This window comes from Crocuta crocuta, unplaced genomic scaffold (assembly GCF_008692635.1).
Source record: "Crocuta crocuta isolate KB4526 unplaced genomic scaffold, BGI_CrCroc_1.0 scaffold96, whole genome shotgun sequence".
NCBI lineage: Eukaryota > Metazoa > Chordata > Mammalia > Carnivora > Hyaenidae > Crocuta > Crocuta crocuta.
The window spans coordinates 2104567-2132232 of record NW_027531522.1 but is presented as its reverse complement, the minus strand read 5'-3'; the positions used below and the strand labels follow the sequence as shown (position 1 = coordinate 2132232).

The 27666-nt window shown below is 37.2% G+C and overlaps 1 protein-coding gene across 2 annotated transcripts in view; it reads right to left on the bottom strand.

The window, feature by feature from the left end:
- ARHGAP21 (Rho GTPase activating protein 21) overlaps positions 1-27666 on the bottom strand; it is a 134436-nt gene that overhangs the window by 64905 nt on the left and 41865 nt on the right. For both annotated transcript variants that reach the window (XR_013337173.1, XM_077772484.1), the window contains exons 2-3: positions 11490-11669; positions 11205-11229 (exon numbers count right to left, since the gene is read on the bottom strand). Coding sequence is in view for 1 of the 2 variants with exons in the window: in XM_077772484.1 (XP_077628610.1) it covers positions 11205-11229; positions 11490-11669 (205 nt within the window). In the remaining variant the exon portion in view is untranslated. The remainder of the gene's footprint in view (positions 1-11204; positions 11230-11489; positions 11670-27666) is intronic.

Below are 27666 nucleotides of genomic sequence, written 5' to 3'. Positions count from 1 at the left end.
CAAACCTTCCAATGAAGTATTAATACCAGCAAATTGAGCTACTACTACAAGGGAATGTATAATTTATATTTGAACCATAGTGCATATACATGTAAGTCTAGCTGCTAGACAATTATATCTCCAAATACTATTAATACCAACAATATATGTCCAGGCTACTGAACATGAGTCCCTTCCATTTTAAAGGTTTCCTCACCCAGCAAGCAGAAGAAAAGCCCAAGTCCTAGACAGTTAACGAATGTAATAGGAGATTGGCCCACATTTAAGAATAATGTTAACTGGAAATTATGCTCCCACCAACCCGAAAGCTACCTGGGTGCTTAGCCAAGGAAGAGGGGAAAGAGAAGGAAACATTCAATCTCTAAGAAGTAGTTATAGACCAAATTTCACATAGATTTGTAGGCTAAAAATATAATAGCCTGGTTATGTATAAATGCAAACACCAATCTACTTGAAAATAACTTTTTCCTCCTAGGGCTCAAAAAATCTCCAGTAATGACTTTTGAAGGTCAACAAACACAAAATAGCCCAATATACAAAACAAAAACCCCAACCTACTCTGAGCTAGAACCTGAAAAAAAAAAGAAAAGAAAATAGAAACAGAGGGGCGCCTGGGTGGCTCAGTCAGCTAAGCGTCCAGCTGGCTAAGGTCATGATCTCACTGCTCGTGGGTTCGAGCCCCGGGCACTGTGCTGACAGCTCAGAGCCTGGAGCTCACTTCAGATTCTCTGTCTCCCTCTCTTTCTGCGCCTCCCCCTACTTATGCTCTGCCACTTTTCTCTCTCAAAAAAAAATGAATAAACATTTAAAAAAAAAAAAAGAAAAGAGAAACAGACTCACAAAGACTCCTGATAGTGGAATTTCCAGAACCACATCATAAAATTCTGCCTACCATGTTTGAAGAAACTATATTTAAAAAAAAAAAAAGACCTAAAAATGATAAAGAGAAAACTATAAGAATCGATTATGTACAGTTTGGTTACGTTACCCTAAAGAACTTCTAACAACCAAAATTTAAAACTCAAAATTATTAGGTATATACTGGAAGAAATTATCTAAAATGCAGCTGAGGAAGACCAAAAACAAAGAGGAAAAAATAGAGAATTTAGGAGCCATGGGGGACAGAATAAAAAGATCTAACATAGGTTTAATTGAAGATTTAAGAAAGCATTGAATAACTGAAGAAAGCATTGAAATACAGATAATATGTGAGGAAATTGAAGAGAAGAATTCAAGAGAGACTTGAAATACAGATAATATGTGAGGAAACGCTGACTGAAAATGTTCTAGAACTGATGACAGACACCCAATGACAGACACAAGAAGCTTGATGAACTGGAAACAAGGAAAATAAAAATAAATTTTCACTGAGACACATGATTGCAAAATAACCAAACACCAAAGATATGCAAAAAAATCTTAACAGTAGATATTAAAACAAAAAGGATGCCTTCAAAAAAACCAATAAACCAAAATATGAATTCTTACTAGCAAGAATATAAGCCAAAAGAGAGTAGGATATGATCTTCAATATGTTGGAAGAAAACAACAACTTAAAATTTTCTAGCAACAATCCCTTTAAAAAATGAGAGCAAAGCAAAGACCTTTCAGGGAAAAAACCCAAACAAACCAACCAAAATCCCAAATGAACTGTGACACTACATAAAAGTACTCTGCAGATAGGAGGGAAATAAATGAGTAGAGACAACATGCCCTAAAGTCCTTACATTGTTTCAGAAGAGAATAAAATATTAATTAGCATTAGACTGTGATAAACTTGAATATTAAAATTTTTAGGATAACCACTAAAAGAATCACAATATATTATTTAATCTTAAAGAGAGAAAAGAAATATAAGAAATTCAAAATAAAACAAACTTTATTATTATTTTTTTAAATGTTTTATTTATTTCTAGGAGAGAGAGAGAGACAGCGTGAGCAGGGGAGGGTCCGAGAGAGAGGGAGTCACAGACTGAAACAGGCTCCAGGCTCTGAGCTGGCAGTCAGCACAGAGCCTGACACGGGGCTTGAACCCACGAACCGCGAGATCATGACCTAAGCGAAAGTCGGACGCTTAACCGACTAAGCCACCCAGGCGCCCCAAAACAGAAACTTTAAAATAAAGTAGGCAAGGAGCACCTGAGTGGCTCAGTAAGTTAAGCATCTGACTTCGGTTCAGGTCACGATCTCATGGTTCATGGGTTCGAACCCCATATTGGGCTGTGCTGACAGTTTAGAGCCTGGAGTCTGCTTCGGATTCTGCGTCTCCCTCTCTCTCTCTGCCCCTCCCTGCTCGTGCACTGTCTCTCCTGCTCTCAAAAATAAACATTTAAAAAACTTTTACTAAAGTATGTGATTAAACAATAAGTGTATTATGAGTTATATTAAATGTAAACAGACAAAAATTTCCAAATCTGACGATGGTGAACTGCTTTATTTCAGAATCAACTCTTCTTCCACCTGTGAGCCACAACCAGAAAGGTTACAAACCCAACAAGTAACATTTGTATGAAGGCAGAGACAGGCTCCAAGGCAAGAGTGCTCAGAGGGAGAAGATTCCAGAGAGAAGGAAGTCCAGCAAGGCGGGCTCAATGTTTTACACCACTTTTCACCTTGAGCTACTTTCTGCCTCCAAAGCCACGGTGGTTCTCAAAGGGCCACTGGAACAAAACTGGGCATTCGAGGCCAGCCAAGGAAGAGAGCCTGGAAAACACCACATGCTTTCAGTTGGGGCCTCCAAAGGAATACATGGAGTGCCAGGGGTGAAAAAGAAAAAGCCCAACCATGTCAAGCCTGCAGGTGTGCTGTGCAGATTTCCTTCGAGAGAAGCTGCTGTGGGAACAAGCTGGGTGACAGCCTCAGCTGCTACCCTTTAACATCCACTGCCACATTCGCCCGGAGGCCACGTTTCCCCATGCCTGCCCACGGATTCTCAAGGGCAGCGTTTGCTCCCCAGGTGCCTCACAGAGACCTCCTTACTTGTGCTGCGGTCCGGCACCTTTCCTACCAGGGCCCCGCTTCCCTCTCTTCTTTCCCAGATGGCAGACCTGCATGCAGTGCGCTCTGAAGTCTTCCCCTGCCTCTACTGCCCCCTTCTTCTCTACCCCGCACAGACATTTCTCCCACTCAATCTCTGGCACGTCTAATGCTGCCTTGCCATCTGTTCCTGTTTGGGCATCTGTTTCTCAGAGAACCCGAACTGTTAAACCAAATGTCGAAAAGACTAAGGCCCACCTTTAGGTAAAGACAATCTCTGAACAGAGATGCAAACACCCTAAATACAACAGAAAACCAAATGTGGTAGTATGTAAAAAGTATCATTTATGATGATCAAGCTTGGGCTAGTCCAGTAACGCAAGGTTTAACAGCTGGAAAAATAAGTCAATATAATTCACTGTATCAAGAGATTAAAGGAATAAAAACCAAAAGGTTTATGCCAAAAGATGCAGAAAAATTCAACACTCCTTCATGGGAGAGGTACGTCACATTCGTAGATTGAAGATTCAATTGTTTCGAATGTTTTCAAAGAATCAAATATTGTGATTAATACAAAAGGAATTAAAATTCCAACAGGAATGTTTTTGTGGGTGTAGAAACTGAAAAACTGATTCTAAAACTTTTATAATATTGCAAATGGACAAAAACAGCCAATCCAATTGCAAACAACAGAATTAGAAGACTTACTCTAGCTTTTAGCAACATTTATTATATAGTAACGACAGTAAGATCGCAGTCTTGCTGCAAAGAAAGTGACCAATGGAAAAGAACAAAGGTTGGCAAATTTTGTGGGTAAAGAGCCCAGCAGTCAGCATTTGCAGAAGGCTTTGCAGAACACATACAGTTTCTGCCACATATTCTTCTTTTTTTAAACAGCCTTTTAAAAATATAGAACCGTTCTTAGTTTGGAAGCTATACAAATGTGAAGCACAGGCCAAACCCTGGAAAGAAGAAAATCCAGAAACAGACCTACACATATACTGATACTTTATAATCAAGGTGGTATTATGTACTAGTAAAGTACAGGCTTTTCACTAAAGAGTGCAGGGTTAAATGTGTATCCATATGGGGGGAAAAAAAATCTTGACTTCATAGTACATGTAAAAATAATACTAACAGGTGAACTGCATGTAGATAACACAGGAGAATATCTTTGTGACCATGCAGTAGGAAAAAATTCTTAAATAGGACTCCACGTATTAGCCATAAAAGGAAAGATGGACTATTTGGACTACATCACAAATAGGAACTTCCATTATCAAAATTATTAACACGAAATTGAAAGGCAACTAATAGTTGGATATTTGCTATAGAACCAACTAATAAAATCCCCATCAAGAATATCTTAAAATATTTTTTAATGTTTTTTAAATTTATTTTTGAGAGAGAACCAGAGACAGAGTATAAGCGGGGGAGGGATAGAGAAAGAAGGAGACACAGTCTGAAGCAGACTCCAGGCTCTGAGCTGTCAGCACAGAGCCTGACATGGTGTTCAAACCCACGAACCACGAGGTCATGACCTGAACCTAAGCCAGATAGTTAAATGACTGAGCCACCCGGGCGCTCCCGCCCCCCACATCAAGAGTCTTTAAAGAATTCCTACAAATTAATTCTTTTAATACTGATACCTAACAACCAAAAAATAGTAATCAACCCCATGAGTTTTCAGGAAAATAAAAATTAACCCACATTCCATACCACTGTATATCCACTAGCATGACTAAAATTACAAAGACTGACAAATACTAAATTTAGTGAGGATATGACACAACTGGGACTCTCACACCTTGTGGTTCAGTATATGTTGGTATAATCACTTTGAAAAACGATTTAGCAGTATCTACTAAATGTGACTGTATGCATACCCATCAGTCCTAGATAGACAGACCCACGAGAAATAAGTACACATATGCCCAAAAGTACATGTATAAGAATGCTCACAGCTGCATTGGCTGAAATAGCTAAGCACTGAGAAAAAAAATCTAACTAAACTATTACATATGTTCTCTTTGTTTTAAATCGACTTTAATAAAGTATAACTTACCTATAATAAAATGTACCCATTTTAAGTATGAGCTTCCTAAGTTTTGACAAATGTATAAACCCATGTAACCATTACCAGAATCAAGATAAAGAACATTTCCACCATGCCAGAAACTTCCCTTTGCCCCTTCGCAATCAATTCAGGCAACCAGAGATTGGGCTGGATTTATCTTTCCTCTCATACAAATAGAATCAGACAGTCTGTACTCTTTTGTGATTGGTTTCTTTCACTCATCAAAATGTTTTGGACAGGAAAAGCATGAGCAACAAAAGAAAAAGTACATAAATTAGATTTCATCAAAATTAGGAACGTTTGTACAAAAGGACATTATCAAGAAAGGGAAAAAACAATCCACGGAATGAGAGAAAATACATGCAAATCATATATCTGATAACAATCTACTATCTAGAATATATAAAGAACACTTACAACTCAAAAACAAAAAGACAAATAACCCCTCCCCCCAAAAAGCAGTGGACTAACGGACTTGCATAGACATCTCTCCAGAGCAGATATACAAATGGCTAACAAGCACATGGAAAGATGCTCAACATCATTAGTTATTAAGCAAGTAAATGCAAAGCCAAACCATAATGAGATACCACTTCATACTCACTAGATTGGCTATAACTTAAAAACAGAAAATAACAGGCTAAGGATGTGGAAGTGTTACCTTCATACACTGCGGGTGCAAATGTAAAAATGGTGTAGTTACTGTGGAAAACAGTTTGGTAGCTCCCCAAACATTAAGCACAGAATTACCATATAACAATGGAGCAATCCCCCTCCTAGATATATAATATTCCTAGAGATCTGAAAATAGGGACTCAAATAAATACTTGCATACACAAGTTCATAGCAACACTAATTATAATAGCCAAAAGGTAGAAACAATCCAAACGCCTACTGACGGATGAATAGATAAACAAATTGTGGTATATACATGCAAGGGAATATTATTCGACCAAGAATGGAGTATTGATTCCTGTTACCCATGGACAAAACTCAAAATCCTTACACAAAATACAAGAAGCCGTATGAAGAAATGTTACATATTGTCGAACTCTATTTTTATAAACAATCCAGAATAGGTGAGTCCAAAGGGACAGACAACAGACTGGTGATTATCAGAGACTTTGGGGAGGGGAGAAGAGTGAATGACAGCTTAATGGATATGGGCTTCCTTTTGGAGCAATGAAAATGTTTTGGGACTAGACAGGTGGTAGAAATACAACATTTCATTCATGACCTTTAATTCTATACTAAATGTCATTGAATTGTTCACTTTAAAACAGTGAACTTCGCATTATGTGAATTTTATCTCAATATAAGAAATGTTTGTGAGATTGATCCACAAGGCCATGTGTATTCTATTACATAGATATACCACAACGTGGCTATCTGTTCATAGTTGATGAATACTTAGGTTGAATCCAGTGTTTATTTATTATGAATAAAGCACCTATGAATACTCCTGTACAAATATTTTTGCAGGCAAATATTTCATTTATCTTTGGTAAATATGAATACCCGTAACATTTCTTTAAAAGATGTGGAATATACCAAATAAAATTCTATCAGTCATGAGATGCATAGGTATCAAAAATGTAACCAAATCAAAGATGGAAATCAATTGCAAATATTAAAGCAACAATGCTTTATCCTTCTGCTGAACAGACTTAAGCCAATAGGACATGTTCAGTTATGAAGAAGAAGAAAATTAAAAAACAAGTACAAAATGCTCATACTATGTTAGTAAAAATTGCATCTGAAAGTTGTATTAGGATCTTTTAATACTCTTTACCTTTCAAGGGAACAGAATGCTCTTTCTTACACATTTCCAAGGATGGAATTATGACAGTAAAGAATTTTCTGCCAAACCATGGTGGAAACTGAGAGGAAACCCTAGAACCAGACAGCGTGAGTCTATAGTTCAGTGCTGTCCCCTGCTAGTTACTTAAACACTTCATGCCTCAGTTTCCTCATCTAAAACATGGAGGTGATAATATCTACCCCAGAAAGTTGTTGAATTAATCCACACAAAAACTTAAAACAGTGCCTGGCACATTGTAAATCAGTTGCTGCCACACTATCTCCTCCTCCTCCTCCACATCATCATCATCATCATCAATATCAACATCATCATCTCTACTTCCTAAAGTATCTTTAAGACAATGTCAGACATCTGTGGATGTTCTACTGAACAGTATTAAAAATTAACAAAAATATGTAACTAGTATATTTGCCTACCTGCCAGAGAAACTCAAATTGTTTAAACTATCAGTACAATTAAAAATGGATCCCAAGGGGTTTAGTCAATGCACAAAGATATCAGCAGAGATCCATGGAACTCACTTAGTGTTGCTGCTACATTTTAGAAATAATGAAACATGTTTCTACAACCTACCACCACACTACCAACCGTGGACCTAACCATAATAAGAATTTCCTCTTCCAACAAATTTTCAGGTCCATCTTTTAGTGTTTTATTACTCTGAGGGAATAGGTTTCACCCTATGAGTGCAAAATTAGTGGCATAAAATACACCCACTTTTCTCAGCTTTCCAGAATTTACCTCTTCATTAAGTGGGAAAATGTTGGATCTCTAAGCATAATGGGTACTGTTCAGTGGGCATATAATGATGAAATGGGCCAGTTAGGTGTCACTCTCAGGAATTAGGAAGTATTATGATGACAGAGGGAGGAAGAAAGAAGATATAGTGAGGACTATACCTTATACACAGATGTCAGCTCATGAGAAAATCAGGTATAATCAAAATGAACGATGAAAGTCATTTAGATCCTCCAGTAAATACCAAAGTTTGGGTCTTTGGAAGATCAAAGCCAAGATTTTCTGGTTGTTACTCCTTCCATTTAGTAGCTTCCCAGTCCCAACTCTGGTGTCTATGCCTCTCCGGGTACCCTACCATTCTTGGCACTGAACTTGGAGATGCCCTATTGGTTTTTAGAATTCACACATCTTTCCTGGGGTGGTTTGAAGAAGTTTCTATTTCCTGCCACTAAACGTGCCTTGGTTAGAAAAGTCCAACATCAGCTACAGAGAGCTGTTTAGTCAAAAACAACAGCAATCACAAAATACTGAGAGAATTTATAAAACTCCAGTTACTTTTTGTGTACTATTCATGTTTAAACAGACAACTTGATGCCGAAGGAGAAATCCAACAGTTACTTACGTCCCTAACAAAAAGACAAACGCATTTCTGGAAATATGCCCTGTAATCACACTGAGACAGAATTTTTACTATGGAATAAGTAGAAAAGAAATATCAGTAATTACAAACTTCCAATTATTCTTATTTTGATGATTTATAAAGATCTTCTTCTCCAGAGATTTAAGGGACAACCCGACAACAGCAAGACAGTGATTATCAACAACTATCATCACCAAAAAATATTTTTCCACGTTAATGGCCCTTTTCTTGTAAATATCATTTGCATCATAATACAGAAAACTAATCAACAAGAAAAACTGATTTTAAAACACAAGACAATACACATACGTAGTCTCTAAGAAACATACCAGAATGGAAAGTTGGGTAAAGAGAATAATCAGAAAATTAAGTGGCAAAAGAGATTCCACTCAATTGCCAAAAGGAAAGAACACTAAAACAAAACCTTTCAACCGTTTCACAGAATTTTGGCATTATAACAGGATCTCTTAGGAGTCTGAATAAAATCCTGGCAATTACTTCCTCTCCAGTGATTCTAGGCTTTGACTCGGATCATTACCCTGGAGGCTTGGATTCTATTTCATTTAAAAAAAAATTCACATAAAAAAGATTTCGTAATTTCAATATGCTTGCAAATAAGTTTTATAAGAAAATGAAACTGTACAATAAAAACTGTCACATTCAGTTGAATTAAAATAAAGAACATTCAGTCCTATTAGATATAGTCTTATGGTTGGTTGATCGGTTGAGTTGAAATGGTATGAGTGCTATATGTTAACTAACTAGGCCTCTGCGGACTGACTTGTGACCCCACCACCAACTGGGATGAACAGAGCAAACTTAAGCCCTGAGGGGCAAAGGAAGCAGCGGACTACTCAGTCAATCGTCACTCCTTACACTCAATGCACTTTCTGAATTCACTGCTGGCCAGGTCATCAGAATTGAGTACTAAGTGACGGTTGTTCCTATACGATGTTCAGGGCTTCTAAGCTTAGGATATCCCTGACTTTTATGTGAATTCTTTGTCCTTTAGTATTCACAAATACGGAACAAACTTCTTCGTTTTTAACTTTCTCAAGGCAGAGAAATAGGACAGAGTAATTTCAGAACATACTATATATCCTGTTTTATCCATCCATTCTTGACTTTACAGAAGCCAAACTATCTTTTTTAAAGACAGCATTATTCTAGATGCTATGTGACATAGGGCCCCCGGGAACAGCACATCAATCCACGGGACTAATGGGAAGACAGAGGACCCACAGCCTCTTTCCTCTTGCTGATGCTGGTTTTGTGAGCCTTCCCTTTCCCCACTAACACCTATGTGTAGCCCATGCCAAGTAACATTTGGAATTCTTCCTGAACCCCAGTGCATGACAGATGGTGACACAAGAGTGGCCCTCCTTGCACAAAGGTGACAACTTATGAAGGGTCCTACCTGACCTGACATGACAGAATACTTTTGATAATGCTGAAAGAAATTGTTTTCCTCCCCTTTAACCCTTAGCATAACCATTCTAAGACCTCAAATCAGATATGGGTGTTACAAATTCCATCCAACCGGTGAGTGGATAAACAAATGGGTGGATAAGCAGTGTATTCAAACAAACTAATCAGCAACAAATGAAAGAGCAGTGTTAATACCTATACATACAATGTAGTGGAACCTCAGAAACATTACAACAAGCAAAAGACACAAACAAGTACATGTTGTATTATTCCATTTATACTCAATTTTAATCTACAGTGATAGAAAGAGGATTAGTGATTATCTAGAAAGAGCAGAGTGCTGACTGCATAAGGGAACTTTATGGAATGATGGAAAAGTTCCTTTTTTTTAATTATTGAAGTATATAGTAATATACAATGTTATATTAGTTTCAGGTGTAAAACATGGTGATTCTATAGAAAAGTTCCTTTTGGTATTAGAGCTTGATTGGGATGGTGGTTTCACTAGCTATATATTTATCGAAATGCACCTTACATATAACTGTACACTTAAGAAAAGGGTAGATATGATATTCTTGTTAAAAAGGCATAACTTGAAACTCATGATGAGAAAACATCAGACAAAGCCAAACCGATGGGCATTGTACAAAATAACTGACTGTTATTCTTCAAAAGTGTTAAGGCCATGAAATACAAGGAAAGACTGAGGCACTGTCACAGACTAGAGAAGACTAAAGGGACACAACAATTGAATGCCATGTGGAATCCCGCATCAGAGAAAAGATGCCGATAGAAAAACTAGTAAAATCCAAATACTAATTAACAATATCAGACCAGTGCTAAATTCCTAGGCTTCTTCATGAATGTGTAAGCTGTTGAACATTAGGGGAAGCTAAATGAAGGATATACGGAAACTTCTGCACTATTTTAGCAACTTTTTTTCTAAGTCTTATAATTATCTAGAAACAAAAGTTTTTTAACGGATGCATTTTACTGTGTGTGAGTTTTAACTCATTAGAGTTCATGTAAAATTAAAACAAAAACAAGGGAACATTATTAAGAAATATCCCCATTCCCAGCCTGATTCTCCTTTTAAAAACCTTATTAAAAATAATGTTTAAGTCAAGAGTAAGACTAAGTATAAGACCCCAAATACTCTACTTTTCAATATTTGAATTAATAAATCTACTAGATAAACCACACAGCATTTCCTACCTAAAACATTACTAAATTTAACAGATTACTAATTAAATAAAAATATCAGAATTACTTTCCTCAGAATCATATATGTTCTCCCACATAAGTACTAATATGTAATTAATAATAAAATCACTGCATGTTCAAATCGTGATGAGACAATGGAATCCATAAAACTCTACAGAGAAATTATTTAATTTCTAGGGCTCTCCCATCTAAGAGTTATATATCTGGAGTCCAAAAATGGTAGCATCTCATTCAGTGTTACTTAAAGAATAGAAAGACATGTAGAAAAACAGAGAAAAATTAAAACTTTTATAACATACCTCCTTTGTTGCCATTTTCTTCATCCTACAATATAAAAAAAGATGTATCCATGTGAATAGTTGTTTAACAAACTGTAGTAAAATCAAAGCAGGCCTCAATTCAATTCAAAGTGCCCTCCCCAAAATGTGACAAGAACAACCTCATTAACGGTGCCCTTGGCCCGAAGGATGGAGCCTTCATAAGGAAGGTACAAGGGGAAGATGAGTGGAAGACAAGGAGACAGGAACTGACTTGCATTGTTGTTGCCATCATTGTTTTTAAGTTACTTTAATTAATGTTCTTACCTTATATGAAAATTGAATTGCAGATTCTGGGGGATAAACAATAAAATGCCTTAATGTAAAACCAAAGCCTTGAGATGTTCTTTTCAACATAACTGTTTTGGGACCTGGCCAGGAGAATGCTTCATCTTCGGATGGTGATACAGTTTCACTTTGTTCTTTTCCATCTTTACTCTTTGATACCTAAAATAAAAAGATATTTAAAAGTTAACTAGATAACTCAATGTACTTCCTCACTTAGACAAAAACTATACATATGAGCAGAGATACAAACTTAATGGAGAAATAGGANTAATCCCCCCCCCCGCCCCAGGATGCTATGAAAGGTAATCAGATGCAAGAACCCTCGGGAATTAGAAATATAATGGCTAAAATTGAAAACACGATAGAAGGTATGAAGCTAACACCATGACCATCTCGTAAAGCACTAAGAAACACAAACTATGAAAAAAGAGACACGATTCTCTTACTAAGAACACTAAAACCGTGATCGGAGGGTCCAACAGAAATGAAAGCTAATTCGAAAATAACAGACAAGGTGTTCAAATCCTGAGCACAAATTCAGTATCCACACAGCCAGTCCTTCCCTGGCTAGCCAGCATTTTGCTCTCTTCTCTTCCACTCTTGGCTTTCATCTGGTCATGCCTGAAAACCTGTGCGATCTCAAACCAAACACCCTACTCTCCATTCCCTCCCACCCCTCGGCTCTTCTAAATGTGCAGCCTGGGCCTGCTGCCTCCTACCTCTTTCCTGTCCCTCACCACCTCATGTTCTCACTTCCATTGTAAGCCAGCTTCAATTCACCCTGTTGCCTTTCTCTTACTTCCTTCAAAGTCCCTTGATATAACCTGACCCTGGATAAATTACTAACACTGCCTGCGGTGAGCCTGCACCTATGTGGCCAAACATGAGTGGAGATTAAATAAATAAATAAGTAAATAAATAGAAAATAAATAAATAATGAAATAAAAACTAAGCTGTTTTCATTCTAAGTTCATAATTTCTATTACACTGAAAACCACGGGCCACGAGATGTGAGCTTAACTGCCTGCACACCTACCCACGTACAGCTGCGCCCAGGTTCTCTTGCCCTCCTACCCATTTGCAATCCTCCTCCAATGGCCATTCTTCTAGGGCCCCACGCATGTACCAGCTCTCTCTTACCGTTCACAAGTATGGTTCCCGCAATTCTCCTCTCTCTTTCATATCACCTATTTTCTTTACTATGTCCCGATCAGTATACACACATTTTGTAAATTCTTTAACTTTAAAATAACACCAACAAAATCTTCGAACAACATAGCCCTCTCCAGCTACCACCTTGTCTGCCTATCCTTTAAAGCAAAGCTCCTTGAAAGTTGACACTAGCTGCTCTCTTGAGTTCTTTTCCTCCCATTTTCTTTTGAATCCCCTTAGATCAGGCTTTTGACTCCATAATTCCCTTATACTGTTCAAGGTTACCAATGGCTTCCACATTGCTAAACAGCAATCAATTCTCAGTTCTTGTCTTAATGTGACTTACCAGTTGGCTCAAGAATCACTTCTTCCTTTTTGAAAATTTTTCTCCACTTAACTTCCCATACTGATTTTATTCCTAACTCATAGGCTATTTTTTTAAAATGTTTTATTTATTTCTGAGAGAGAGAGAGAGAAAGAAGAGAGAAAGAGAGAGACAGCATGAGCAGGGAGGGTCAGAGAGAGAGGGAAACACAGAATTCGAAGACAGACTCCAGGCTCCAGGCCTGAGGTAGCTGTCAGCACAGAGTCCAGCTCAGGGCTCAAACCCACGAACCGTGAGATCACGACCTGAACCGAATTTGGGAGTTCAACCAACTGAGCCACCCAGGGTCTCCACTCTTAGGCTATTTCTTATCTCTTTTTGTTACTACATCATCTGCTAAACTTCTGAAATCAGGAATATCCTGGGCTCAGTTGATAGACTTTTCTAGTTCTACTCTGTCTTTTGGTGATTTCATCCAGCCTAATGCTTTAAATTCCATTTATATACAGATGGTCCCTAATATTGATCTCTAGCCCAGCTATCTCCCCAATCTAATAGGTATCTCAAAATTATGTCTGCATTGTTGCTAAGATTTTGTATTAAATTACAATCCCAAGTACATCTCAGCAGTTCAAAATGTCATCTTTATTGGGGCACCTGGGTGACTCAGTTGGTTAAACATCCAACTCTTGATTTCAGCTCAGGTCATGATCTCATGGTTTGTGAGTTCAAGCCCTGCACTGAGTTCTGCACTTACTTATAGCATAGGTCCTGCTTGCCATTTTCTCTCTTGCTCGCTCTCTGCCCCTCCCCATTTGTTTTCTCTCTCTCTCAAAATAAATTAACTTGAAAAAAAAAATACCACCTTTATCATATGGCAAATACTTGAACATGCTTAATTTTATATTTATTATGTTTCACTAGTGAATCTACCTGTTCCTTCGGAGTGACTCACTTCATATGAAGGTGTTGAAACTTAAATAAAAAATGCTCCTGAAAGCAATTTGTGCATGATAATAAATTTATTATACTACAAAGAAAATAAATCCAAGAGACTTCTAAATCCTGAATATTTTCATCACACAGTCAATATTTGAGCTGTTAGTAGTTAGCTATTCATCAATTTCCATTTTCTCTACTTTCTGGAAAGGTAACTAGATAGTGACATTCTCCAGCCAGACTTGCTGTGAGGGCAGCTGTGACCAAATTCTAGTCAATGGAATTCTAGTCAATGGAATGTAAATGAAAGTAATATGCAGTATACCAAAATCAGTTGTATTTCTACATATTTAGAATAAGCAATTGGTAACTGAAAAAACTTTTAAAATACTGTTCAAAATATGAAATACTTAAGGTCAAATCTGACAAAAGAGATTTGCAAGGCCTATTAAATGAAACTCCAAAACACTGCTGAGAGATTTAAAGAATATCTAAATAAATGGAGAGATGTACCATGTTCATGGTTCAGAAGACTAAGTATTCTTAAAATGTCAACTGTCCCCAAATTGATCTAGAAATTGAATGAAATCACAATAAAAATCCCAGGAAATTTCTGTTTAGAAGTTAACATACCATTTCTAAAATTCACTTTAAAATGAAAAGAATCCAAACAGCCAAAACAAATTTAAAAAAGAACAAAATTGGTGTACCTACAGTACAAGACTTCAAGATTTATCATAAAGCTACCACAATCAAGAACAAAATCAACTATGGAGAGATTGTGTATTTGAAGCTAATTTATCATAAATGCATTTTAGTTTATCCTCCTTTCTAGGATTTTACTAGAAAGAGGGAGTAAGAGCAAACATCACCATGGGAGAATCAAGCTGAGTCTCAAGTAACCACAAAAGTGATCATATGATTAGGTAAAGTTTGCAGGATAAAGGTTATTATTCTGGGCTTAATAACCTAAATTAACAGTTTAGTCAAGATGTAAGGGGTGACTAGATCCTCCTTTTGTGATCCAGGTGAGAGAATCATTTTATACATGCACACAAGCAATCCCCCCATTTATTCAGTAAATAAATATTGAGAACCTACTGTGTACCCCACGCTTTTCTACCTGGTGAGGATACAAGGGTAAATACAATATACATAATTTATTTTGTTTTCTCAATTAAGCTTCTTATTTTGAGACAATTATAGAGTCACATGCATTTCTAAGAAATCACATTATGCAACTGCTCTCAACAGCAACGTCCTGGAAAACTACAGTACATATCACAACCAGGATAATGACATGGATACCATCCATTCATTATATTCAGAGCAGTTTTACTTGTATCCTGTTCATGTTTAGCTCTACGCCGTTTTATCACATGTGTAGGTTTGTATGTTCACCACCAGTCAAGATACAGAACAGTCCTGTCACCACAGGATCTCTCCCGTGGTCCTCATCCACCCTCTCCCTTCACCCCTCCCCAGCCCCTAACTCTAGGCAACCACTCCTCTGTTCTCTATTTCTATCATCCAACAATGTTATATAAATGGAATCATATAGTCAGTAACTTTTGGGATTGCCTTTTGTCACTCAGCATAATTCGCCAAGTTGTTGCAGGGGTCAATAGCTCATCTCCTTCATTGCTGAGTAGTATTCCATGGTCTGGAGATACCACAGTTTGTCTGAAGGACATCTCGGTTGTTTCTAGTTTGGAACTATTAGGAATAAATATATTACAAACATCTGTATACAGGTTTTGTGTGAACATCATTTCCACTTCTCTGGCATAAATGCCCAAGAGTGTAACTGCTAGGTCATCTGGTAACTGCATCTTTAGTGTTGTAAGAAACTGCCAAACTATTTTCCACAGTGAATATACAATTTTATATTCCCAGGATGTATGATGTATAAGTGATCCAATTTCTTTGCTTCCTCGACAGCATTTGGTACTGTCATTATTTTTTATTTTACCCATTGTTACAGGTGTGTAGTGACAGGTACTGTGATTATAATTTGCATTTCTCTAATGGCTAATAATAGAATCTATTCATGTGTTGCCACCTTATTATATAATTGTAAAGCACAAAAGATTCTTCAAGACTTAATCAAGATTAATAAATCCTTTCGTGTTATACATGAGGAAACTGAGGCCCAAGTTAGTAAAGTGATTTATCTGAGATTACTGCTAGCTAGTGTCAGGGCAAGAATTAAAATCATGGTTTCCTGAATCGGAAGCTAGAATATCTCCCCTTTGTCATATTATGTTTCTTCTCTTTTATTCTATAGTCTGAACAGATTCTTCTCCCTAAGAGCTCTTTGATCTAATTTATTATATTTTTAAATTTCACTTTCCTGTAGGACTCCAATTTTAGCACTTTAAAAACTGCCCACGTATTAAGTTTATCTTGAGTGTATTATTATGATTTGGCCCCTCGGCTCCCAGATATATTCAAGTTTTCTTCTCTTTGCCTTTGAATACAGAGATAACCCTCTTGTATTATGACTTCGTGTTTCAAGTTGCTGAACTAAGCCTGCCTTGTCTTATTCTACTCAGTTCTTCACAGAAATGGAGAGGAAGGGATGAGGAAGAATAAGCAATTTCTTTTCTGATCCCTGCAAACTTTTGAAGAATTTTGAATGCAACATAGCTCAGTTATGTCTATTATTCCACCTTCCCAGAACATCACACTAAGTCCTCTCCAGCCTCCTACCTTTTCCCCACAGGACAGAAGGGAGGGTTATACTTCTTTCCACATAGAAAAAGAAGATGAAAAGAAACACACATATGTGCCTTCTTCACTCCTTCTTCTTCTTACCCCCGGAGCCATTTGATGTGATGACTTTCTCAGAAGGGCAAACCACAGGCACACGCCGAAGGGCACAGCAGTTACAGAACCCTCCACTTAAGAAGACCCCTCCTGCAAGTCCCTCTCCACACGTGTCACCACCCCACTGTGAGCACCAAGTCATGTCCCAGCAGCATCAGAGTGCAAAGAGTGACAAAGTGACTAGAACAATGGCAGTTACATTTCTGTGGATTAAGGACTGGCATTTGATCCCCTTAAAAGACTTCATAACAAGGTCACTCGATTGAATAAATAATAGCTCAAGGTTAAAAGAAACCAAAATAGAGGACAAAAACTAACTCTATAGAGCCCAGACATAACAATTAGACAAGGCAACCCAAAGGAGAGAAAGAAGGTATAAGAGGAAAACAATCACGTAAAAATAAAGGAAATTGAACCCTCACAGATGAGAATACAAATTGGCATGAAGGAACTTTGCAGGATAATGGAAATGTTCTGAAAGTGAGTTGCGATCAAAGTTTCACAACTGTATAAATTTAATACAAACCACTGAAATTTACACTGACAGCAGGTGAATTTTATAGCGTGTAAATTAGAGTTCAATAAAGATATTTTAAAAAACACTCACATAGGTAAAAAGGACAAAGTCTAAATGTTATCCTGAGCTGTCATGAAAGTAAACACAAGAGGTACAAAAGAATGCCTACACATACAATAAATATATGACCCATCAGCTATCTTTCATAACTACTTGGACTTTAAGTAGAATCTGGATAGCTTCCTAGCAGTTTCCAGGAATCAGTCATGATAGAGCATAAAAAAGCATTTATACTGTGTTCAGCCTAAAAACTTCTAATATTAACTCTATCATATACCTAAGATTGTGTGCCCTACTCCTACTTTGAAAATATTTTAGTTTATCTTACCATTGACAATGTTATCAGTTGCCTAAAGTAAGATTTTCCTTCCTTATTTTAGGGCTGACTTTTTTTTTTTTTTTTGAGAGAGAGAGCATGCACGGGTGTGTGCACAAGCAGGGGAAGGGCAGAGGGAAAGAGAGAGAATCTCACTCAAGGAAGCTCCACACTCAGCACTGAGCCTGACACAAGGCTAGATCTCAGGACCCTAACATCATGACCTGAGCTGAAAACAAGAGTCAGGGGCTTAACTGATTCAGTCACCCAGGCGCTCCACAGGCCAGACTTTAAAGTGATACAACACCTTTTTTCTTTTAATGTTTTTATTTATTTTTGAGAAAAAGAGAGACACAGAGACAGAACATGAGCAGGGGAGGGGCAGAGAGAGAGGGAGACACAGAATCCGAAGCAGGCTCCAGACTCTGAGCTGTCAGCACAGAGCCTAACGCAGGGCTGGAACTCATGAACCGTGAGATCATGGCCTGAGCCAAAGTTGGACGCTTAACCAACTGAGCCACTCAGGTGCCCCGATACAACAGCTTTTTAAGATATTTTTCTGTTACGGTTTTGAAGTGTAATCATAGTTAAGGCTGTCGTCTGGCTAGATGTTTTTCTCTGATGACTTAGGGAGATGGCATTGACAGAGGGGAATGAGCATGGACTCAAGCCAGTCCACCTGGGCCTGGCTCCTTGATTCTCCAGCTGCGGACCTTGGACAAGTTCCTTAACATATCTGTGCCTCAGTGCCTCATCTTTACTATGAGGTTGATAATAACAGTGCATACTTCACATGCTTATGGGATTAAATGAATTAAAGTTTGTAAACTGTTTAAAACAGTAAGTCATGGGGTGCCTGGGTGGCTCAGTCAATTAAGCATCCAACTCTTGATCTCCACACGGGTCATGAGCTCACCATTTGTGAGATGGAGCCCCACATCGAGCACAGAACCTTCTGGGGATCCTCTCTCTCCCCCTCTGCCCCTCTCCTCCAAGTCCCTGCTGGTTGCTGGTTCACTCCCTCTCTCTGTCTCTGTTGTGCTGTCTCTCAAAATAAATAAATAAACAAACAAACAAAAAAAAGAATTGGAAAACAACGTTAAAAAAAACAGTAAATCACACATACTAAGCATTAGTTAACTGTTTTTTAAAATCCCAGAGGTCATCAATAAATAATGGCTTATTTCAAAAACATATCATGAAAACACTTTTCACATACTCAGACGAACTATAAAGCACAGTGTTGTCTGAAGGGAAAAGAAAAATCTGGGTTATCCATTAAACTCTCTACTAGATTTTTACAGACTTCATAGCAAGTCCGATGGAAACATGGGTTCACGGTGATTGAGTAATCAGTCAAAAACAATCGGCTAGTAACTGATAGAGCTGACTTACTCTTTCTCCTCTGTGTCATGAGTAAAAAGGAAATTACAACGATCATTTAGATATTGCTTATCTTTAAAGTACTTCCTCCATAGCTGCAATGCCACAGAGAGGTTAATCTTATAGCGAATTATTTCTCACGTTAGGTTTCCTGGTATGGCATTTCTCTGCAAAATTTTTTAACATATGTGGAAATATGATGTTTTTAAGGGCTTTTCTGTTTAAATTCCAATTGTGTAGGGCACCTGGGTGGCTCAGCTGGTTAAGTGGCCAACTTTGGCTCAGGTCATGATCTCATGGTCCGTGGGTTCAAGCCCCGCGTTGAATTCTGTGCTGACAGCTCAGAGCCAGGAGCCTGCTTCGGATTCTGTCTCCCTCTCTCTCCCTCTGCCCCTCCTCCACTCCTGGTTTGTCTCTCTCACTCTCTCTCAAGATTAAATATTTAAAAATTTTTTAATAAAAATGAAAAATAAAAATAAAAAAAATAAATTCCAAGTGTGCTAAAACATGCTTGAATAACATTTTTTTTATAAGCTAAGTATGCTTGGTAACTCTTGACTTGCAGCTTCTGTTTCTAAAGTCTCCTAAAGGTGTATCTAGATGTGTTTTTCCAAGGATTCTAGTTTTCAGTAGATATTTTAATATTTAAGAGATGAAAGATGATGACCAAAGAAACTGAAAAATTTAGATGACTTCAGTCTAAAATATTTCAAATTAAAACTTGGACTTAATTTTTAAAATGTAACTCTTAATTTTTACATTAATTATTTACTTGTAAATTCCTATAACATCTTTTTTCTAGGTTGACTTGACATGGGTCCTTTCTGCTGCTATTCCTATATGGTGTGCTTTACAATTATTTTGAATCAGCTAGTATTTTTTTTTTTATGTGATTGCCTTTCCTATTCAGAGTTCTGGTTTTTAATGTAATTTTTACATGGATGCACTTTTCTCCCTTCTGTCTCTCATTTTCAGATCCCAATATTTCAAAGACATAAGTTCTTAATTCCTCAATTTTACAACTTCACCCTCATAAAAGATAGGTATTTTAAAATCTGAAGTAAATTTAAAAATTGGGAAGAATGTTGTGAAATTTCTAGAAATTTTTAATAAACAAATATTATAACTTTGAAAAGTTTTATCTTTTTTTTTTAAGAGAGAAAGAGAGTAGGGGAGTGGTGGTGGGGGCAGTGGTGTGTGTTAGGGAGAGAATCCTAAGCAGGCTCCACGCCATCAGCACAGAGTCTGACGCGGGGCTTGATCTCACATACTGTGAGGTCATGGGGCCGAAATCAAGAGTCGGAGGCTTAACTGACAGAGCTGTCCAGTACCTTGAAAAGTTTTTTTGAACTTACTTATGACACATATAACCTGGTAATATTATCATTCTCATCAAATGACAAGATGGTAAAAGTCAGAACGTACTTCTCTTCACAGCCATTCAGCCCCATCTCCTGGGCATATTCTCTAGTTGTTTTCTCGGTGGTGGCGACAGGCTTAGACAACACCTACTTAATTCTCTCCCTAGGTCCTCCTTGTGACTAATAATAAATGTTTTCATGATAACAGGGGAAAGTCTGCATCTGTTTGCTAAAATACAGAAATCACTTTCAAAATAACAACCTGGAATGAGAATGCTAGTCTATCCTCTGGCATGTGTAAAACTTTCCTTACAATTTTAAGGAATTCCTCCTTACTACTCTGATTCCAAAAGCAGGTATGACTGAATCTAACTGGCATATTTTCTGCATTTCTTTTCTTCTTTAACATTACCTTCTAATTCTGTCATTTAAAAAACTTATTTAAGTAAGGGAGGCGGGGGAGTGTGACTAAACTATTTGCCAGAAAGAGGAGGAAAAGGGTCAATGAATAGCTGTCCCATCTCTGATGTGGCTCACTGATTTTCACTGGTATATAAAATTCCACTGTGAATATACCATATCTTATTTATCTTTTATCCTATAAAAGGAAACGGGGCTTTTTCCAGTTATTTTGCAGTTACAACTTTTTTTAAAAAGCCTCTAAGAACATCTTCCCATTGGAAGGACATCCTTTATACCATAGTTTCTTTGGAGCACTATACCGCAAGAACTGTCATCTTAAAAATGAAATTAAGCAGTTCCTAAACTCTGCTTTCACGAGATTTTCAAATCATAAGCAAAAGATACTGAACTTCTAAAATGCTTTTCTCCTAAGGATTTCTGGATGGAATTACTTAGCTGATTTAAAATAGATTCTTATTAACAATATTCTTTCCAGAAAGAGAAGGACATGGAATAAAAAATAGTACACTAAAATAAATCAGGGAAAGAAAGAAAGAAAGAAAGAAAGAAAGAAAGAAAGAAAGAAAGAAAGAGAGAAAGAGAGAAAGGAAGAAGGAAGGAGAAAGAAAAGAGAAAAGAAAAGAAAAGAAGAGAAAAGGAAAGGAAAGGAAAGGAAAAAGAAAAAGAAAAAGAAAAAGAAAAAGAAAAAGAAAAAGAAAAAGAAAAAGAAAGAAAAAGAAAAAGAAAAAGAAAAAGAAAAAAAGATACAAAGGAAGGAAGGAAGTGGAGGGAGGGAAGGAGGAAGGAAAAAACATGGCCCCATGGTATTACAGAAAGTGGAATCAAGTGAAAATTCTCATACACTTCTACCTGGGAGCAAAATCTTTCTGTAAACCTACTTGGCAATATTTATCAAGAGACTTAAATTTTATACCTTTTAACCTAATAACTAGAAAAATAAGAGATGAGGGCAAAGATTCATATTCTAAGATGTTCATTATCAAGGTATTATAAACTCAAATTGTAAACTAAAGTTCCAATAAGAGCGACAGAAAGGAATAGTTAAATACAATTATGATATAGCTATGATTGTGAAACAATTGTTAATGGCATGGTAAATGGCATGCCCAAACACAATGCTAAGGAAAAAAGTAAAATATAAAAGTCAGAGTATGATAAAAATTATATTTTTAATGTTTATTTATTTTTGAGAGAGAGACAGATTGTGAGCAGGGGAGAGGCAGAGAAACCTGGAAACACAGAATCTGAAGCAGGCTCCAGGTTCTGAGCTGAGCTGTCAGGACACTGCCCAACATGGGGCTCGAACTCTTGAGCTGTGAGATCATGACCTGAGCCAAAGTCAGATGCTAAACCAACTAAGCCACCCAGGCACCCTTATAAAAGTTATTTTAAACACACACACACACACAGAGCTATGGAATCAAGGGCCAGATTTCTCTTGTTTCTAAATAAGTCATAGATTTTCTACAATGAACATGCTTACAAGCACTAATAACTGTGCCCATCTGCCTTCAATGTTGTGTAGCATATTCCTTGCTGACAGGTTGTATTCTGAAAATTCCATCTGTGCTAACTGGCCCACTCCCTTTTTGGTGCCAAAGTCCCTTACAGCAAAACTCCCCAACCAGTGTACTCCAGTACTTCGAAGCAGTTTCCCAGGCCCTTTACCCTACAGAGCGTGCGTCCTTACCGTAGAACATATCCTACCATAGTATAATTACTTGGTTTTGTTTTTTTTTTTAATTTGTGAGAGAGAGAGAGAGAGAGAGACAGCGTGAGTAGGGGAGGGTCAGAGAGGGGGAGACACAGAATCTGAAGTAGGCTCCAGGCTCTGAGCTGGCTGTCAGCACAGAGCCCGATGCGGGGCTCAAACCCACGAACCGTGAGGTCATGACCTGAGCCAAAGTCGGACGCTTAACCGACTGAGCCACCTAGGTGCCCCTATAGTTACTTGTTTATACATCTGTCTTTTTAATCACAGAGCAGCTTCCTGAGGAGTGAGTGGGTCTATGTCATATTCCAGTGCCCAATAAAAACCTGACAGAAAGTAGGACATAAAAAGTGAGTTAATTTAAGTGAATTAATTTAAGTGAATTAAATGAGTAGAGTTTACAGAGGGAAAAAAGGATAATATAGAGGGGCCTGAGTGACTCAGTCGGTTGAGCGTCCAACTCTTGACTTCATCTCAGGTCATGATCCCAAGTTCGTGGGCTGGAGCCCTATGTTGGGCTCCATGCTGAGCATGGAGACTGCTTAAGATTATCTCTCTCTTGCTTGGCCCCTCTCCCTGTTCACGCTCTGTCTCTCTAAAATAAAAATAAATTAATTTTAAAAATTAAAAAAATAAATTTATTTTTATATAAAAATATTAAAAATAAATTTTAAAAAGGATAATATAAAATGATTAATTTAAAATATTGTTGTGGAACTATGCCTGTCTCAACTGAGACAGTAAATGTATATAGCTCTATTTCCAATCAAGTAGACAAAGATAGAGAAATAGCCATAAACCCAAATACAGATGTCTATTTTTACACATATGTTCTTATAAAGAAGCTTTATTACATGAGTTATTTTCAGAAGCTACTTATTTTCTGATATGAATAAAATCTTGTTTACTCTGGATCAGGGAACAGATTTTCTTTTTAGGTTAAAAACAATTGTACCCCTACCCTTTGGGCAGACAGGAATCTCCAGTTTAAGTTTAAATTTCAGTTCATTTTAGCTACCAACGAATAATGCAGTCCCCTTCTGAGCAGACACAATTTAACTCTGAGCGTACACACAGGACAGAAAAGACATACGTATAGAGCGTCAGGCCCGTATCATGCGGTTTCACTGTTTTGTTTGAAGCACTGTAATGATCTACAACGTCAGGGACTGGCTAAATGAACATACAAATAAATTTTCCAAATCCAATTTAATTTAGGATTATCAATGACACTCTATTGGCTACCAATGTTAGAGCTGACTCAATTTCATTAGACTGAACTATAGATGCTAGACAATTTCACAGAGTTTGACGGAGCTAGAAGGAAGCCTGGAGATCATATAATCCAACTTGCTCACTCACCATTTCACAAAATAGAACACTGACTCTCAAAGGGGTTAAGTCACTTGCCAAAAGTTACACAATTGCTGGTGACCCAAACTATTCACTGGGGTCCAAAGTGAGGTAGGGTAGGTCAGGAAGAGAGTATTACATCAGACGTGGAGTATTAATTTCCTCACTAGCTCTCAGTGACACTTGAATTTCCAGGAGAACAAGGGCATCCGACTGTTACACAGGGTAAGGCCTGCCCTGTAAGAGCCTGTACCCCAATGAATAGGAAGGCGTGATGCTTAGAAGAAGTAGCATAAAAAGTATGAGAATTACTGAATCTTAGAAAAAGGGTATTTTTTTCCTCTTTCCCTTACCTTTGGTTAAAAGGTAAAGCCTAAAACAGAAGCTCAGTATACGAGACATCAAATATATCGAGCTGCTCTGTCCGGGGGAGACAGGCAGGCAGAGTCTATACGAAACAGGCTTCCATCTGCTGGTTCTTCAGAAACTCCAACAGTCCGTTAGGGACTTAAAAATCAGAGATCTAGGGGGCGCCTGGGTGGCTCAGTCGGATAAGCATCCGACTTCGGCTCAGGTCATGATCTCACAGTTTGTGGGTTCGAGCCCCACGTCGGGCTCTGTGCTGACAGCCAGCTCAGAGCCTGGAGCCTGTTTCAGATTCTGTGTCTCCCTCTCTCTCTGACCCTCCCCTGTTCACGCTGTCTCTCTCTCTCCTAGAAATAAATAAAACATTAAAAAAACAAATAACTCTGATTGCTCATGCGCTCTCTCTCTCTCAGAAATTTAAAAAAAAAAAAAAATCAGAGATCTAGTTCAACCAATTTGTTTCACAAAAACAGAAACTGACGCCCAGAGAGACTTGCTGATGGTCTTGTAGCTAATTAGTTAGTAACATATTTTGGACTAGAACCTATGTTTCCAAGTCTCCTAACCCTGGAACTTTCCCACTACACAGCAACAACTGATAGGATGTTTCAGCAATCGGGGGAAAACATTTAATGGGTGACCCACCTTTCTTTTTCTTTTCATAATTTATGTTTTTTAAACACATAGTACATGTTATGTTTGTTAAAGACCTATTAGAAAATAGAACTAAGCAAAAAGAAAATAACGTATGTACCACTGAGAAAATGGACGTCAATATTTTGGTGTATATATATCCTTCCACAATTTTTCATATGTAAACAGATACAAATATACACTTTAGAAAAATGTTCTTCTAATCTACTTATTTTTATTTAATATGTTATGAATGTCTTTCCATATTAATATATTTATCTTTATCATATGAATAAACATTTTATTTATTCACTCTTCTTTGTCATTTAGATATGTACACTGTATACCAAACTTTTCTTACGCTACTATTACTATTAATATTACTACTATTACAACCACTTTAAAGACAATCTTTGTGAAAAACCATAAGAAGTTGTTGGGATAAATTCCCAAGAATGAATTTGCTGGCTCAGGCAGTTTTGTTTGTTTGTTTTTAGTTTCACATACAAAATTCCGAAGCGCTATCTATAAAACAAGTCAGTGACAACATAGGAGACCACTGTATCCATATTCCTGTGTATAACTGGTAGTCATTTGTTAATCTCTGCAAATATGCTCAAAGGAAAAGTGGTTCTTATTGTTTTAATTTTGTTTCTTTCATTGGTAGTGAGACTAAACATCTTTGCATGCAACATCCTATTCTTAAAGACTTATAATATAAATAACATGGACAAAAAGTATACAGAGTCTCCAGTTTGTTTAAGATTGAATTACAAAAGCACATGTCGTCATTGGAGTTCAGGACATGGTTCCCATACAAAATTATAAATGAGGGTTGACAGTAATAGCTTAGAACATGATTGTAGGAATCAAAGCAAAATCTCTGGGAACTAGAAAGAGCTTAAAATACACAGGAACTCCGACAGACTACGTGGGGAAAAAGACCCCAGATCTCAGACAGTGGGCAACAAGGTGCTCAAAGGGTCCACTGTCTCACATTCAAAGCAGACTGAGCACTGGGACGCACCCTAACGTCAGGCAGGTGGGTCCACCTTTGAGTTGCCTGGTGCAGCAAAGGCGAATGAGATGACGTGAGCGAAGCATCCCTGGTCCCCTGGGGAAGACAGGGCTTCGAGATGGAGGGAGCAGGCTGCCATCCAGTTTCCAACGTAGTAATGTGGGGTCTGCTTATGCCCTTTCAAATGCGTCACTGTTTCTTGGTTGAACCCAATTTTCTCTTACTTACTTCAAAAACCCAGCTACGTAAAAAATTCCAAATGCAGGAGGTCCTTGTTTTGTAATTTGTTCACAAAAAGTTATGGTTCAATATTAACAAGTATTTTATACACATTTTAGAGGCACTGGGGGAGCTTACTATTTAAAGGAACTCCGGGATAAAGCCTTTTGGAAAAGCAATAAATTATTTTAATCACTCCATAATTTATGTCCTATAAATATAACTGCCTTTCGACATAGCATATTGCTGGCATCTACATTATAAAATGGATCATTTTTAATAGATAATATTTTCACATAGAAGTCCTTTAATTAGCTAAAACACAGAAGTGATTCAACAGTATATCGGAAAAGCAAAGATACAACAATTTAATGTCTCTAAGACCATTTACCATTTCAAACAGGCATAAATACACCAGCTGCATATGGAGCATCTTAAAATATTATAAAGTAAGTCCAGACAATACTCATAAAAAATACAAATCCAACCTACATAAATTTTACTAAAAAATTTATGAACATCCTGAACAGCCCTTTCTATATCAAAAGAAGGGCTTTTTACATTCCTTTACACTCCTTTGCTTTGGTTATAGTACAGGTATTTATGGTTGCATTGAATGCCACAGGGCATTTCTTTAAATACTAGTGGCTAGACCATCTCCCAAATCAATTTCCAGATTTTTGTTGATGATACTGAAACTGTTGTTGTAGAAGTAATTCAAATTTTGACTACATAATCATAATTTCCACAGGACAAAGCAAGAGTCTGTCTTCTTAGAAGCGAGTCCTATTTTCCACTATCTGGATCTCCCATCTTTAAAAACCTTTATATTCGAGGAGATAATATCAATGAGTGAAATATCTAATAAGCAGTTCTTAAGGATTTCTGAAAAATGAAGGCCTGGGATTGATACTAACTTGCTTTGTTACTCAAAGACTATTCAAAGAAACTGAAAATGAGATGAGATGACATTGGTCCTATTTTATGGGTTTTTAACAGTATACTCAAAGAAATAAGGTAACTCACCTAGTTCTTAGAGGTAGTGAATGAAGGGCAAAAGATCTGAACAGACACGTCACAAAAGAGGGAATCGAAATGGTCAGTAAGTGTAAGAAAAGATGCTCAACCTCGTTAATTATCAGACAAATGCAAATTTAAGCCATAAGATACTACTAAACATACACCAAAATGGCTAAAAAAAATTTTTTTTAACTGACAATCAATTACTGGCAAGGACTTAGAGAAACAAGAATTTTCAAATACTGCTGATTGGAGTATAAATTGGTATAACCACTTTGAAAAACTGCAAAAACTATAATATCTGTTAAAGTTTGGCCATAAAATGAAAATATCCTGAGTCCCAGTATCTCAACTCGTAGATACAGATTCAACAGAAATCCACACATATAAAACTCTGTTTGAAATATTCAGAGCACCATTATTTATAAGGGCTAAAAGTTGGAAACAAGCCAAACGTCCACCAAATGAACAGAAAAATAAATTGTGGTGTATTCATTCAATGAACTACTATAAACACAATTTTTATAATTT